This window comes from Tetrapisispora phaffii, chromosome 1 (assembly GCF_000236905.1).
Source record: "Tetrapisispora phaffii CBS 4417 chromosome 1, complete genome".
Lineage (NCBI taxonomy): Eukaryota > Fungi > Ascomycota > Saccharomycetes > Saccharomycetales > Saccharomycetaceae > Tetrapisispora > Tetrapisispora phaffii.
Window position 1 is genome coordinate 769,699 of NC_016520.1, and position 15,608 is coordinate 785,306.

At 33.8% G+C, this 15,608-nt stretch overlaps 4 protein-coding genes and 1 non-coding gene across 5 annotated transcripts; 1 reads left to right on the top strand and 4 right to left on the bottom strand.

Annotated features, from left to right (window-relative positions):
• Positions 1–22: 22 nt before the first annotated feature.
• NOT5 (CCR4-NOT core subunit NOT5) lies at positions 23–1,669 on the bottom strand (the record flags this gene model as incomplete). The annotated part of the gene is made up of 1 exon (XM_003683813.1): positions 23–1,669. The coding sequence occupies one exon, from the start codon at positions 1,667–1,669 to the stop codon at positions 23–25; it is 1,647 nt and encodes a 548-aa protein (XP_003683861.1).
• A 1,759-nt stretch (positions 1,670–3,428) lies between these two features.
• LYS2 (L-aminoadipate-semialdehyde dehydrogenase) lies at positions 3,429–7,604 on the top strand (the record flags this gene model as incomplete). The annotated part of the gene is made up of 1 exon (XM_003683814.1): positions 3,429–7,604. The coding sequence occupies one exon, from the start codon at positions 3,429–3,431 to the stop codon at positions 7,602–7,604; it is 4,176 nt and encodes a 1,391-aa protein (XP_003683862.1).
• A 174-nt stretch (positions 7,605–7,778) lies between these two features.
• RAD16 (DNA repair protein RAD16) lies at positions 7,779–10,046 on the bottom strand (the record flags this gene model as incomplete). The annotated part of the gene is made up of 1 exon (XM_003683815.1): positions 7,779–10,046. One exon carries the CDS (start codon positions 10,044–10,046, stop codon positions 7,779–7,781), a length of 2,268 nt encoding a protein of 755 aa, XP_003683863.1.
• A 294-nt stretch (positions 10,047–10,340) lies between these two features.
• Positions 10,341–10,422, bottom strand: TPHA0Atrna11S. The gene has a single exon. It is a non-coding gene; the product is annotated as a tRNA-Ser (tRNA).
• Positions 10,423–11,422: 1,000 nt separating this feature from the next.
• TPHA0A03540 (uncharacterized protein) lies at positions 11,423–12,598 on the bottom strand (the record flags this gene model as incomplete). The annotated part of the gene is made up of 1 exon (XM_003683816.1): positions 11,423–12,598. One exon carries the CDS (start codon positions 12,596–12,598, stop codon positions 11,423–11,425), a length of 1,176 nt encoding a protein of 391 aa, XP_003683864.1.
• Between the last annotated feature and the right edge of the window lie 3,010 nt (positions 12,599–15,608).

Here is a 15,608-nt window from a genome sequence, read left to right on the forward strand (position 1 = left end):
TTTATTGTTATTGTGTATTGATTTATAATTTTTCAAATTCTTCCTCCCTATATTGAAAATCATGATTACAACGTCTTGCTAACCAACTATTTTGGTAATCGAAATACCTCCATGTTTCTTCTTCAGTCTGTGCCATATCTGGTGCAGATTTAGTGACTTCTTTAAAATACCAATTTCTATCCACTTTATTATATTTCCAATTTCTACATTTTGATAATTCTCTTGCAACTAAAAATTGTTCGTAAGTACCTTGATAATGATAGAAAATGAAAAATAAAGTGTCCAGATCGAATTTCCTGAATATTTTAGCCAATGAAGTTCTTGAATATATATCATTTACTTCTATGTTATCTTCATCAGCATTATTCTCATTTATTTTATTTGAATTTTCAGTATTTTCTGCACTCAAACGTTGCTGAGGTTGGACGTCCATTGGGCACACAAATCTAATTGGTTCATTTGGAAAAAATACTGATGTTGGATGAGGCAAAGACAATGGTTTCTTATAATAAATTGGAGTGTCTGCATCCAATGAATCAGGACAATTCAATAGTGATGACTCCAATTGTTGGATCATAGTATCTGGCATTTTTGCATATGGTTGCATTAACTTCCTTTTAGCATTTAATAAATATTTCAATTCATCTTTAAATAGAGGATTATTGAATGCTTCGTAATTTGCCATATCTGCTGCGATAATTTCATCAATCTTTTGTGTCATATCTTCGGGAAATTTAATATTTGATACTTTATCACTGTCTTCTTTATTTTTATTTGATTCCAAAGTTGTTTCCTTCTTCTTGACTAATTTTGTTGTTGAATCATTACTGATATTGTCATTTAATAAAGTTGTTGATGATTTCGATTTCTTTGGGAAAGCATTTCTATCGACATTTTTAAGCTTTGAAGGAGTGTTTGTAACACTCGAGGATGCTGTATTGGTTGACTCAAGGTTACCATCATTGTTAACTTCCTCCATTGTTTCTTTCTTAACTTCACAACCCATATCTTCATAAATGGTATCATATTCAATGAAATCTGGATCTTCATTGTTCTCAACGTAGTATTTTATATCTTCTTTGAAATCATTAATAGTTTCTTTAGTTATTTCTTCATTTGTTAATAATTTTAAAAGATTTTCTAAATTTAATATATGAAATTCTAATCTTGAAATTTTATTTTCACATTCAGTAGAATCTATATTTTCATCATTCTTAATCATTTCATTTTTCTCCAATTGAAGTTGTAATTCCTCAATGCATGTTTTAATAAATTGAAATTCCTCAGTTTCTACAATTTCTTTATTGAAATTATTAATATCAAACTTATCTGGATTACTTAAAGCTTCAGTGGAAAATTGTTTTGTTTTCATCAATTTTTCAATAGTTTTAAATTTCTCCATATCAATTTCAATCAGTCTTCTACTCTCTGTCAATTGTTGCACTTTATCCTTAATATCTTCTTTACTCAACCATGTCTTAATTTGATCTCTATGTTTTTGTAATTTTTTAATCTCTCGTTTTAAATCTGATTCCAATTTCTCTCTATATGAAGTATTGTCAGGATCACTCGCTTGGAACTTATCATGTATCAAGTCATACTCTTCCAAGCCTTCTTTAACTTTCTTTAACAATTTATCGACCTCTTGTTGTAATTTTCTTTGCGACATTGTTAATTTCTAAATATTTATGATAATAAAATGTTAATAATCGATACCAATTAAAGGAAGACTGTTTTGTTTCCTTTCAATCGACCACAGATGTATGAAATAAATAGCGAACAAGTAACCAGCCAAAATAACTGACAATGTGATTATATACACTATTGAACTATTTATAAGTTATAAGTTTCACATAGTTAATAAAAATTTATTCTACTTCTTAACTATGTTATATTGTACATATTATTTTTTTTGGCTATACTCAAGTTTTCAATTTTTCAATTCTACCACCTACTGAATAATATTTTTAAGTACTAGAAGAAAAAAACAGTGTAGTGGGAAGAATGGAGTACTTATACATGCCAATGTGGCATAATTTTAAAAAAATAAAGTAGAAATAGCCATATGGGCCTTGAGGTTTTCCTATTTTTATGATAGTTACCCTGTTAAGATAAGGTTACCCTGGGGTATACTACCGTGGCATGTGACGTTACACAATTCCAGTCACATGATCACTTAGATATCATAATGCTTTACTTATATACAGATATACATATATACAGATAGACACAGACACAGACACACATATATATATAAAATGTATGTGCGTGTGTGTAGATTAATAGCAATGCCATTCCCATTTGAACTACTCGTATATGTTGCTTTAAGAAAGTGTGATTTCCATTGAGAGCTGGAATAATAAATTCCCGACGGCTTTACCATTCTCGTTATTACTACTAACCATAATAAAATAATGAAAAAGACTATTAATTATACGTCTATTCCACCGGTTATATAGATTTCCTGAGATTTTCTATATATATATATATTCATTTACAATTTACGTAGAGTCTTCGATTACATAGCATCTTGTTTAATATTGTATATATACTGCAGACAGATGGTTGACCGAGTATGTCTATCGTTCGCTTGCTAGTGAGTAATCAACTAAGTACTTACTTTTCTTGTAAAAGTTTCTCGGTTAGCAATAAGCCAATGGAAAATGTGATTTTAATTTTTTTATTCAAAACAACTACACATATGATGAATGGATAATAAATAGGATCCTAGCAGTGGAACTGTTGCTAGTTTGTTTTTGCGAAAAGGATTTTTTTTGTGTAAGACCGTGTGAAACTTACAACCAAAAACACTACTACAGTACTACTAATACTCTGTTGCGTTGGTTGGTTGTGCAGGTTGTTAGGTAACTAGGCTCTATTTTTTTTTTCAGATTTCATATATGTAAACTACATATCCATTGCGACGACTGAAGAAAAATAGACTGATTTCGACTGGCCGGGGTTTGTTATATTGAGTCATAGACATTTTTATGCAATATAATGAAAATGCATCGTGATTTTCTATTTATTCTTATTGTGAGATTATTTAACCTTTATTTGTTATAATATTAATAGTCATAACTATTGACATGGCATGAATCTGATATTGTTATCGTGTCAATACAACTGTCTGTAATATCTATTCGTAGCACCCTAATTATAATATGATGTTGTTACGTTTACCGATCAAGTTACACTACCTGGATCTCTTCTTGTCTAAAGGAAGTTTACAATGTACTATTGTGTGAGGTGAGAACTTATAGATTACTCATCGTCTATTAGATCTTATGATTGGTTTTTATTGCTTTTGCAGTTAATATATAAAGGTGTGTATAATCTGTTATGTTTTACATATTCTTGCCGTCGATTCCTCAACAAATATACATATACATATACATATAGACAAATAAAAGTTAATAACTACAATCATGTCTAGTAGTACATATTGGATTGAAAAATTAGTTAATCCAACACTTAGTGTTTTACCAGGTGATTTTTTAAAACCAAGCCAAGAACCGTTTATTCAACAATCAAATTATACTATTAATATATCTGGCTTAATTAATAGTGAATTATCTTCAAAATTTAATGATTCTTATATCTTACTACTAACCTGCTGGTGTTCAATTTTTTACAGAATGACAGGTGATGAAGAAATTATATTGTACATTAAAGATAATAAGGTGCTGAGATTTACTATTGACAAAAATTGGACTTTTAATCAACTATATGATGTTTTAGATAAGGAAATAAATCAAGTGTTAATCAATCATGATACAACTGATATTTCATTCGATAATATTAGTGAGTTAATTAGGGAGAAAAATGACTTGGAGATTATTCCGAGTCTATTTAAATTTGCTTTCTTAACTAATCAAAATAATAGCAAGCTGGACCAGTATCAACATTCAAAATTAGATTTACTGCTATCATTTAATGAAGAATCAGATTCATTGGACTTTGTTTACAACTCTTTATTATTCGATCGAGAAAGAATTCAAATTTTGTCAGATCAAGTGATAACCTTTTTATCGTCAGCAATAAATGATCCTTCATTAATAATAACAGTTATACCACTACTGACAAATTCATCAAAGAAAAGTATACCTGATCCAACAAGTAACTTAGGTTGGTGTGATTTTGTTGGATGCATCCAAGATATCTTTCAAGATAATGCAGAAAAATTCCCTGAAAGAATATGTGTCGTAGAAACAGGTAATGACAAAGATATACCGTCCAGAACATTCACCTATCAGGACATCAACCGCGCTTCAAATATCGTGGCTCACTATTTAATTAAGACAGGTATCGAAATTGGCGACATTGTGATGATTTATTCTTCAAGAGGTGTGGATTTAATGATATCTGTCATGGGTGTTTTGAAAGCAGGTGCGACTTTCTCTGTAATTGATCCTGCATATCCTCCGCAAAGACAAACCGTATACCTATCGGTTGCAAAACCAAGAGGTTTGATAGTGATTAGATCTGCAGGGGAATTAGATTCCTTGGTAGAAGATTATATCACAAACGAGTTAGATGTAATTACAAGGATCAATTCTATTGCTATACAAAAAGATGGATTTTTGCAAGGTGATATAAAACCAGCTGATGATCCATTGGCATCACTAATTGAATTCCAAGATACAAGATCAGGTATCATTGTTGGTCCAGATTCAAATCCAACCTTATCTTTTACTTCAGGTTCGGAGGGTACTCCAAAAGGTGTCCTAGGTAGACATTTTTCCTTAGCATATTACTTTGGTTGGATGGCAGAAAAGTTTCAACTTTCTGAGAATGATAATTTCACAATGTTAAGTGGTATAGCTCATGATCCCATCCAGAGAGATATGTTTACCCCATTATTTTTAGGTGCTAAGTTATATATTCCAACCCAAGATGACATAGGTACTCCAGGTCAACTTTCTGAATGGATGAATAAATATAAATGCACGGTAACACATTTGACTCCTGCTATGGGGCAACTATTAACCGCACAGGCAGTCACCCCATTTCCTTCATTGCATCATGCCTTTTTTGTTGGTGACATTTTAACAAAGAGAGATTGCTTAAGACTGCAATCATTGGCTGAAAATTGTAACATCATTAATATGTATGGTACTACCGAAACACAACGTGCTGTGTCATACTTTGACGTAATGTCAAGAGCTCAAGATCCATTGTTTTTAAAAACTAAAAAAGATGTCATGCCAGCCGGTAAAGGTATGAAAAATGTTCAATTGTTAATAGTAAACAGAAATGACCGTACTCAATTATGTGGGGTTGGTGAACTTGGTGAAATATATGTACGCGCTGGTGGTCTGGCTGAAGGTTATAGAGGTTTACCTGAACTTAATAAAGAAAAGTTTGTTACCAATTGGTTTGTTGATCCAGATCATTGGGCGTTTTCAGATACTAGTGAAGGAAAGCCATGGAGCAAATATTGGTTTGGTATAAGAGATAGATTATACAGAACCGGTGATTTAGGTCGTTATTTACCAGATGGTAATTGTGAGTGTAGCGGTCGTGTTGATGACCAAGTTAAAATTCGAGGCTTTAGAATTGAATTAGGTGAAATTGATACTCATATATCTCAATATCCATTAGTTAGGGAAAATGTTACTTTGGTTAGAAAGAACCAAGACGATGAAGTAACTTTGATTTCATTTATTACGGTAAGAACTGATAAGGAAGAACTAAAACAATTCGAATCTGATGTTCCACAAAATGGAACTTCTGATCATATTGTTAATAGTTTATTAAAATATGGTCCACTAGTAAAAGCTTTAAAAGATTTTTTAAAAAAATCTCTCGCAAGTTATTCAATCCCCTCGTTGATCATTGTTTTAGATAAAATTCCTTTAAACCCCAATGGTAAATTTGATAAACCAAAACTTACATATCCAACCATTAAACAGATGAAAGCTGTTGAAGAAAAGTCTACTACTTCAATACTTAATGAGGATTTCACCGAAACTGAATTGAAAATTCGTAATTTATGGTTATCATTATTACCAAATAAAGCCGTAAACATTTCTAGAGATGATTCGTTTTTTGATTTAGGGGGGCATTCTATTTTAGCTACAAGAATGATATTTGCTTTAAGAACTGCATTAAATGTAAATATAGCTCCTGGTACGATATTCAAAAACCCAACATTATCTCAGTTTGCTTCTGCTATTGATAAAATCAGACTTAGCGATAATGTTGATGCGTCGACTGCCAATACCGCAGATTACTATAATGATGCCAAACACTTAGTAAATGAGTTATCAGAGTCTTACTTAAGTAGAGATGACTTCATTTTGCCTGGACTACAAAAACAGAAGTCGACTATTAATGTGTTTTTAACTGGTGCTACAGGATTTTTAGGTTCATACCTATTAGCTGACATTTTGAATCATAACAACAAAGCCTACGAATTCAAAATCTTTGCTCATGTTCGTGCTGAAAATAGGCAAGCTGGACTTGAAAGGTTAAAAAAATCAGGTATGATTTATGGTACTTGGTCCTCAAGTTTTGAAGAACATATTGAAATTGTTTTGGGTAATTTATCAGCTTATCAATTTGGTTTGAAAGAAGATAAGTGGGTAAACTTATGCGACACAATCGATATTATTATTCATAATGGTGCTTTGGTCCATTGGGTATTCCCTTATGAAAAAATGAGAGATCCTAATGTTATTTCCACTATTAATGTTATGAGTTTGGCGTCATACAAGAAACCTAAATTCTTTACTTTTGTTTCCTCAACATCCGTTCTTGATACTGAGCATTACTACAAACTATCAGATGATATAGTGTCAAAGGGAGCATCTGGGCTTTCTGAGTCGGACTCCTTGATGGGATCTGCTACCGGGTTGTCAAATGGCTACGGACAAACGAAATGGGTTGCTGAATACCTCGTTAGGGAAGCTGGTAAAAGAGGTTTAAGAGGATGTATTGTTCGTCCTGGATATGTAACTGGTGAAAGTAAAAGTGGATTTTCAAACACAGATGATTTTCTATTGAGATTTGTCAAAAGTTCAATCCAGCTGGGAGAAATTCCAAATATCGAAAATACAGTAAATATGGTCCCAGTGGATCATGTGGCTAGAATTACTGTCGCCACCTCTTTGAATCCTCCTTCTGATAGTGGAATAACAGTCACGCATGTAACTGGTCATCCACGTATGAAATTCAAAGATTACTTATTTTCTTTAAGAAACTATGGATATCACGTCAAAATATCGGAGTATGATGAGTGGTGTCAGAGTTTGAAAACCTCGATCATGGATAAACATGAAGACAATGCATTATTTCCGTTGTTACATATGGCTTTAGACGATTTACCAAAGTCCACAAGAGCCCCTGAATTAGATGACACAAATGCTGTTAAAGCTTTGAAAGCCGATATTGATTGGACTGGTCAAGATGTTTCTAGCGGTGTCGGTATGTCTGAAGACCAACTCGGAATTTATTTTTCTTTTTTAAACAAAATACATTTCATTGACCCTCCTTCAAGTTCAATTTCAAACTCAACATTACCTAACGTCAACTTAACAGATTTACAGGTTAAGTTGTTATCTTCAGGTGCTGGCTCTCGTTCTAGCGCGGCTACTAATTAATATTTAGAATATGTTGTAAATTTTGATCGGCAATAATATTTACGCACGTAATATCATATGTCAGTAAATGATTGTATAAAAATAATTAAAAGACGATAATATTATAGAATTCGATATATCTTATTTTATAAATGTTTATAAATTACCAAGTCCAATGAGCTGAAAATAGTTCCATCAATTATTGAATAAGAAATTCAAATCTGCTGGAGTCAAGCGGTTGATAGCGGCTTGATCTTGGTTAATAGTGGCGTTTATCATATTTGCTTTCTTCTCCTGCAATTCAATTATTCTCGATTCAATACTGTCTTCAATACAAAATCTAGTAATTTTGACAGGCCTAAACTGACCAATTCTATGAACTCTGTCACCACTTTGCCACTCTACACTAGGATTCCACCACGGATCCAAAATAAAAACATGAGAAGCCTCACATAAATTCAATGCCACACCACCTGCTTTTAAACTAACCAAAAACACCTCGCAGTTAATGTTATTCATAAAATATTTAATAGTTTCATCTCTTTGAGTAGGCGACATATTGCCTTGCAGTTTGACTGTTTGAAAACCTGCTTTTTGTAACCTCCATTCCACCAAATCTAACATACTAGTAAATTGTGAGAACACAATCGACTTTATAGTTCTGACATTGCTCCTTAATTTGTACAATTCTTCGACCAATGCTTCAATTTTGGTTGAAGATCTCCATGTCCCTGAAGTATTTATTCTATTAACAATGCTTTGCTTTCTAAAAGCCTCCATATTACATTCCAAAGATGGTTGAGATAAGTCAATACTTAACCCAATATGACAAACCGGACACGTTAATGATGCCAGATTGTCCATATATGATTCTACAAATTCTTTGATGCATAATCTACAAAATCTATGATGACATTTTGATTCAATCGGTTCCTCTGCTTCATCGTTACATAATTGACATATGATCACTCCGGTAATTTCTGAGTTTGCATTTAGCCTTTTTAATACTAAATCTGGATGATCTGCCAATTGTCTCATTCTGGTAATTAATGAGAAAATGTTAGCATAATTATTTAAGACAACACCACTTTCGACATAAGAATTAAACTTTCTTTTAACATCACTGTATAAACTACGGTAAAGATCCTTTTCCTCTTCATTAAAATAATCTGACCGAATAGTAATTATTCTAGGAGGTAAACCAAGGTCATCAGCTCTTTCGACTTTTGTTCTCCTTAACATGATATTTTTCAATAGAATTTGAATGTTATTAAAACTTTCTAAACCTGGACCTTCAACACCAAATTTTTGTATGTTTTTCAACATGAAATGGTTGAAAAAATTAGTGTGTTGCATTACGACATGGTTACATTTATCACAATGCATACGATCAGAAAATTTCCAATCTTTTGAATTACAATCACATTTTGTGCAAAAATACTTTGTAAATGGATATATATCTAAAAATCTTATTAGGGAATACATCTCCCCAATTCTATTTTGTAAAGGTGTACCGCTTAAACACCATCTTTTTTGAGTTTGTATGGCATTCACTGCTTTTGCTGTATTACTAGTTCTATCTTTAATGTTATGTGCCTCATCTAAAATTACCCTATAAAACGGTAGATTATGCAAGACAGATTGTTCTTTCACCAAGCCTGTTTTTCTCCGAAACCCATAAGTTTGTTTTCTATAAACAGATTCCAGGACTGAATATGTCGTTAGTATAACATCATATTCAGATAGAACACGCATATCGGAGGTTCTGTTTGCACCATGATACATGTACGTTTCCAGTTTACCGTTCGCATGCTGCTCTATCTCATTTTTCCATTGCATTAAGGCTACCGTTGGAGCTACGACAAGGGAAGGAGTTCTCTTAATGTCATGCAGTAGTAATGCTATCGTCTGGATTGTTTTACCCATACCCATTTCATCTGCTAGAACACCACCGTTATAAGGTGAATTCTCTTCCTTGTCGACTAGCCAAGCTAAACCTTCTAATTGAAAAGGAAGTAGTTTTATTGAAAGCCCAGCAGGTTGCACTGCCCTGACAGGAACATATTGTGGAACATTTCTTAAATCTTCAAATACCGTCTTCAATTCTGGGTGAAATTCGTAAAGCCGTAGTGTACTTCGTTCGTATGGAGTTAACTTTGGTCCTTTTGTTTTTTTAGCCTTTGCTTTCCTCTTCTTCTTGGTTGGTTTCTCCACTTTTGATGAAGTATTATGTTTGTGATCATTTAAGGGTATATTATCATCATCATCGCAATCTTTTATTGAGATAATATCTTGTAGATTTTCTTTAGAATCCATATATTCTGAATCATTCTCACCTTTTACACTGATATCATCCTCACTATTGTCAGATATCTCAATATAGTTCACATTTTTACTTTTGTTTCTAGTACTTCTTGTGATTCTTGAAGGTTTTATAAACCCGCCTTCACTTTCTTCCAACATTACTAACCTTAATTAGTAGCCAACTTTGCCTAAAGTTGAGTCCTCTTTTGTTTAGCCAATAAGCAACAAATTTCAATAAATATTGCACTTAGCTGTTGATGAAACATGCATAGGCGTTAAATAGACTGATTAGGTGGTGTTCCAATTAATCTACATTATTACTGTATTTAAATGAAAAATTCGATGAGCTCAAAACTTAATCATATTTTTTCACCTATACTTTACTTGTTTCTTTTTCCTTTACTAAGCGAATTACCGTAATTTGAAATTGAGAACATTTTGTTAAAAAAAATTCGACACCAGCAGGATTTGAACATGCGCGGGCAGAGCCCAACAGATTTCAAGTCTGTCGCCTTAACCACTCGGCCATAGTGCCACTATAATTATTAAGTATTGTAATACGGTGACTACAATAGACAGATTTATAACAGGAATATAATATAATGGATAAACAGATATAAGACAGAGTATTATATTATGGCAGATGGGAAGCGCAGGTTCGGATCTTGTTATTATTTACAATGTAAAACAAAAGCTTGCTTCTTTTTATATATTCTACATAATATATATGTCAGAATTATTGTAGTGTATGTGACAGAACTAAGTGTTTATGACACTTTGAGTCCAGAACCAATTGATCACTTACTAATGGAAAGAAGGTCTAGAACATCTTCCAAGTGGTAGGTGAAATTTCTCACTACAATGTAAATGGCTACGCGAATAAACACAGATGTACAATACAGCAACTAAAGATCTTAGGAGGATGAATGAACATGTGTACGTGTTCATTCAACTGTCAGTTCAACTCATATATAAGGAGGGCTTCTAACTCTATATAGAATAGTTTAAATACACTAATAAAGGACCAATCGATTATTTAACTATTAAGAAGATGGACTATACTAGAGCAACTAACGTGGCTAATGACACTAACTTAGATGTTGGCACTAACCAACATAAGCTTGTTTCTCCACAGGAATAGTTAATTACACTAATAAAAGACCAATCGATTATTTAACTATAAAGAAGATGGACTATACTAGAGCAACTGACGTGGCTAATGACACTAACTTAGATGTTGGTACTAACCAACATAATCTTGTTTCTCCACAGGAACACCGCCCTGACAGGAAACATAGTTAATTCACTAAATTGTGCTAAAATAAAAGCAGTGTGACACTACATATACATTCTCATGGGCAAGAGAGTCTGACGCACTTTAAGAAACCGTTCTATATTTTGGTTAAAGTCAAAAATATACAATATAAAATGTTCTATTTGAATTTGGCACCTCTTTTGCATATATCAAGTCAGGATTGAGCGAAGCAGCTTTAAGAGTCTAACAATATATAACGAAGTTATACTATGCCACGACGCTAGCCGTTATAGCAATCACCATCAACACCACCAAACGCCGTGTAATATACTTCACCAACAAAAGCAGAGTTTTCTCCTCTAGTAGCGGATAAACCTCCTGCAAAGCAAAACTTATTATATATACCATAACACTGTTGTTGTGTGCAAGGTTGTATCTGTTGGATAGCACCTAGCACATCCTGGCCTTGATATTCCTGAGCTGCCTTAGTGAACTCACCCCAGCTTGCCCAGTCAGCCGCATAACCGAGATTATCTCCCCAGTCGTTGTAGCTGAGCCAGAACCCATTATCATCACGCTTCGTCAGAGTATTATTATTGGTATTAGAAACTGAGTAGCAATATTCACCAGGGAGACAAGTAAGGTACGTGTTAATTGCATCAGCATGTCCAGCAATATCTGTAATAACTGTAGTATTATAAGTATCATGGTTTAGAATAAATTGGTAGCCAATGTGCATCAAGGCACCCGTAGCATTAGAAAAAAGTCCAGATGAAGACAAAACCCTATTTGCATGTTCATGCGAAATGTCTCTTAGCATCCTTTCTGAATGGCCATCTGTATCACCGCTGATTTGAGTATATAGAGGTCCAATTATATGCCTATAACCAGGTAAGCCTAATAAGTTTCTTTCATCGAAACTCCGCTTATGAGCTGTAGCACTGTCACTATCGTACTCCCAGCCTCCATTATTACCATGTTTTAGAAGAGTATAGGATACAAAATTAGCAGCTGCAAGCAATGAACCTACCCATAAACATGTTCCGAGCGCAGCACCACCAATACCAGGTAGAGTAACACCCAGAAGTGCAACAAAGGTAGAAGTGCAGCCACCACTATAGATCAAATTAGCCCCAGTGACAATATCAGAAAATGTACTAACGGCTCCATCTATTATATCTGCTCGCCAACTTCTTTTGAACAACACAGGTGTATAATCAGCAGTCGGGGTATCTAATACGGCAAGTTCATCAGAAGGGTTTGTCTCCAATGGTACCCTCTCCATTGAGTGTAATAATACACCATCTTTTCTTTCATTTGCAAATCTAAAGTTTGACGCACCATTGATGTAATAAATTGATATAATGTTTATCAAAAGAATCAGAGCCACGATGCCCAAACGCCATGAAGTTGGACGAGGAGGTAGACCAGTACCATTGATATCTACTTTCGCCATTTACGAGTTAATAACTTTGTGATTGATTTATGCCATTTGAAGGAAGCCTTGCTATTCCCGAATGAAAGAAATAAAAGGTGAAAGGAAATTACGAGTTGGAGCTTGATAGTCTGCTTTTTATACCTCAGTATTTGAATAGATATTTTTCATCAAAAAACTATCTGTTCAAATCTTTATTCGGTGTCTCTCCCAGGGAATTTGTTTCCTAACTTATATGTAACCATTCCTCCTGCACCCTACACCTAAAGAACAGATATTACTCCAATGAGAACAAATCTTACCACACACGCCTCAATTGGTCTTCAATAGAGTAGGTGCCGCTATTTAAGTGCTAGTAGCATATATCCTAGCTGATGTTTCTGTTGAAATATAAATGAACGTACATTCATAGTTAACCATCAACAACCCGAGTAACTGCTCATAATAACTATTGCAAAGCTTCCACACTAATTATCTTATGTCTTCCCAATACTTCAGTTACCATCTTAACAGTTTCCAGGAAGCAAATTTTTAATCTATGGCAACATTATATGTTGATGTAAAGAGTCCATACTGCACAAAATAACAGTTAAATACAAACATTATCCATTAGCATACCACCAGTTGACGTCTAGTCTTCTACTTCAGATCTCTAACTAAACCATATAAACTATTTATAACAGAATCTGAAACATAAACCCTTTTATGTGTTTCTTTCTCAATAATGCAGGAATGTTCATGTTGTGTCCTTATCCTTTACAGCTATAACTAAATGTTACTGGTCAGTTCCACCTTTCTTCTCCTCCCACGATATAGCAGAACTGCGCTTACCGTTAATATTATATGCTTAAACTTTTGATATTTTCAATTCAGTTGCAACCAATTTTGTTTGCAGACAAATTGCGCTGAGTTATATAAGTTATTATGTTGGATACGTCATTGTCAATTGGATGGTTGCAAAGAGACGTCTGAATCTTTCAATTGACATTTGCATCTGCAAACATGCAACCATTTCGAATTCGAACAGAAACATGGCGATAGCAGTTATAAACGTTACTTCTAGTGTGCTTTCTTCCAAATTGACCTTATATAAAGACATGGTTTGCTAAGCACAACAACATTTTCTAAGTCGTGAACGCAGGTCGACAAGGTACATTCTGAGAGTCGACAATGCTAAATTTATTCAACAAGCAGGAGTATAGAGATATAGAGAAGGGGAAAGCTGATGCGACTACAGCTGACGAATTTGAAGCCCTTGGCCACAAAGACGCACTGCGCATGAGTCTTGGCAGTGGTCTTTGGATGGGTATCTTAATGATTACTTTCGTTTGCGATGACAGAACGACTACCACTAGGCGGTTGATAGCCTATTTGATCGATTGCGTTGCGTGCGCAATTTTTTCATACCAGCAGTACAAATACTTGACTACTGGAGCACAGGTCATAAACAGGTATCTAGTTGTGTATCTCATACACATGTGTGCTTTGACCATCGCAAGACTCCATGTCTATTATCATTGAAAAATGGAAGATTGGAGAGACTGACCATGATCTGAGCACAAGTATATAAGATGAAGGCATGTAGCAGAGCACCTATAGCTTTATGTACTCTACAATATTAGATTTATATATTCAATCATATACAAGAGGCCCATAACTGTTTGCAGAGTGCTGCTCTTTTATTTTAGTGTAATGAACTAATGGCTTGAAGGTAACAGCAACGATGACAAACTATAACAGTTTTCAAAAATGAAAATATATATACTACTTGTGCACTCGTTTTGTTTACGAGGCTCCTTTCATGAGCAGACAACAGTATATTGCTCAGTATAGGAAGGCTGTTTTCGAAAAGTACTAAACCAATGTGCCTGATCAGTCGTTAGGAAACATTACCAGATCCATCGGTGTCTATTGCACACTCTGTCACCACAACTGTAGTAAATATCTATGGAACATTTCTTAAAGCTCTGGATACAAACATAGAATACATATTTCTTTCAAAAATCTTTAAAGTTCTCTTTCTAATGTAAAAGATGTCACCAATTTCATTAAATACTGTTCATCATATACACATTAAGTACCACCAGAAAGTAACTCCTTGCATATTGGAAACCATGGAAATTAATATTTCCTTCAGAAACTTTATTATCCTGCCATTTATTTACCAGTTTTACATTAGCTATTGAGGAGATGGAGAACATCTTAATAAAATAAGTCTGGCAGTTCCCCATGAATATTTCATTATCCAGCGTTAAAAATATATACTCAATTAAAGTTGGGTATAGAACTGCTTTTACAACAAAAAGTTGTACTACCCAAATTTTCTATGAGTAGCAACTTTGATCAAATATTAAAGAAGGTCAAATCCGAAGATATTGTCACTTGTAGATTGGAACCGAACTTCTACCAGGACCATGGTACTAATTTGATTAATATCATAATCGTAAGCGTGTCAAGATAGGCATTTCGTAAAATCGTGATAGGATGCAGGCAGTTAGAGTATCTGATACAAAACGCCAACTGTCATAATTATTGTAATGTGTGTGACAGAACTAAGTGTTTATGACACTTTGACTCCAGAACCAATTGATCACCTACTAATGGGAAAGAAGGTTGTAAAACAATCTTCCAAATGATAGATGAAAACTTTACACTACAATGTAAATGGCCACATGATAAACACAGATTTGCAATACGGTACTAAAGATCTAAGGAGAATGACTGGGCGTGTGTAGGTTTTCATTCAATTATAAGATAAACTCACATATAAAGAGGACCTCTAACTCTAAATCTATTTGTATAACATATATTAATAAAAGACCAATCGATTATTTAACTATTACTAAGATGGACTACTCAAGGCAACTAAAGTGACTAATGACACTAACTTAGACGTTGGTCCGAACCAACATAAGCTTATTTCTTCACAGTTATTTGTAACCTCAGCATCCAAGGTGACGCTATTCTCTTCTGTTATATTATTATTTAAGTTATTAAGACATATATTAGTTTTTATAATCTATTTAGAGTT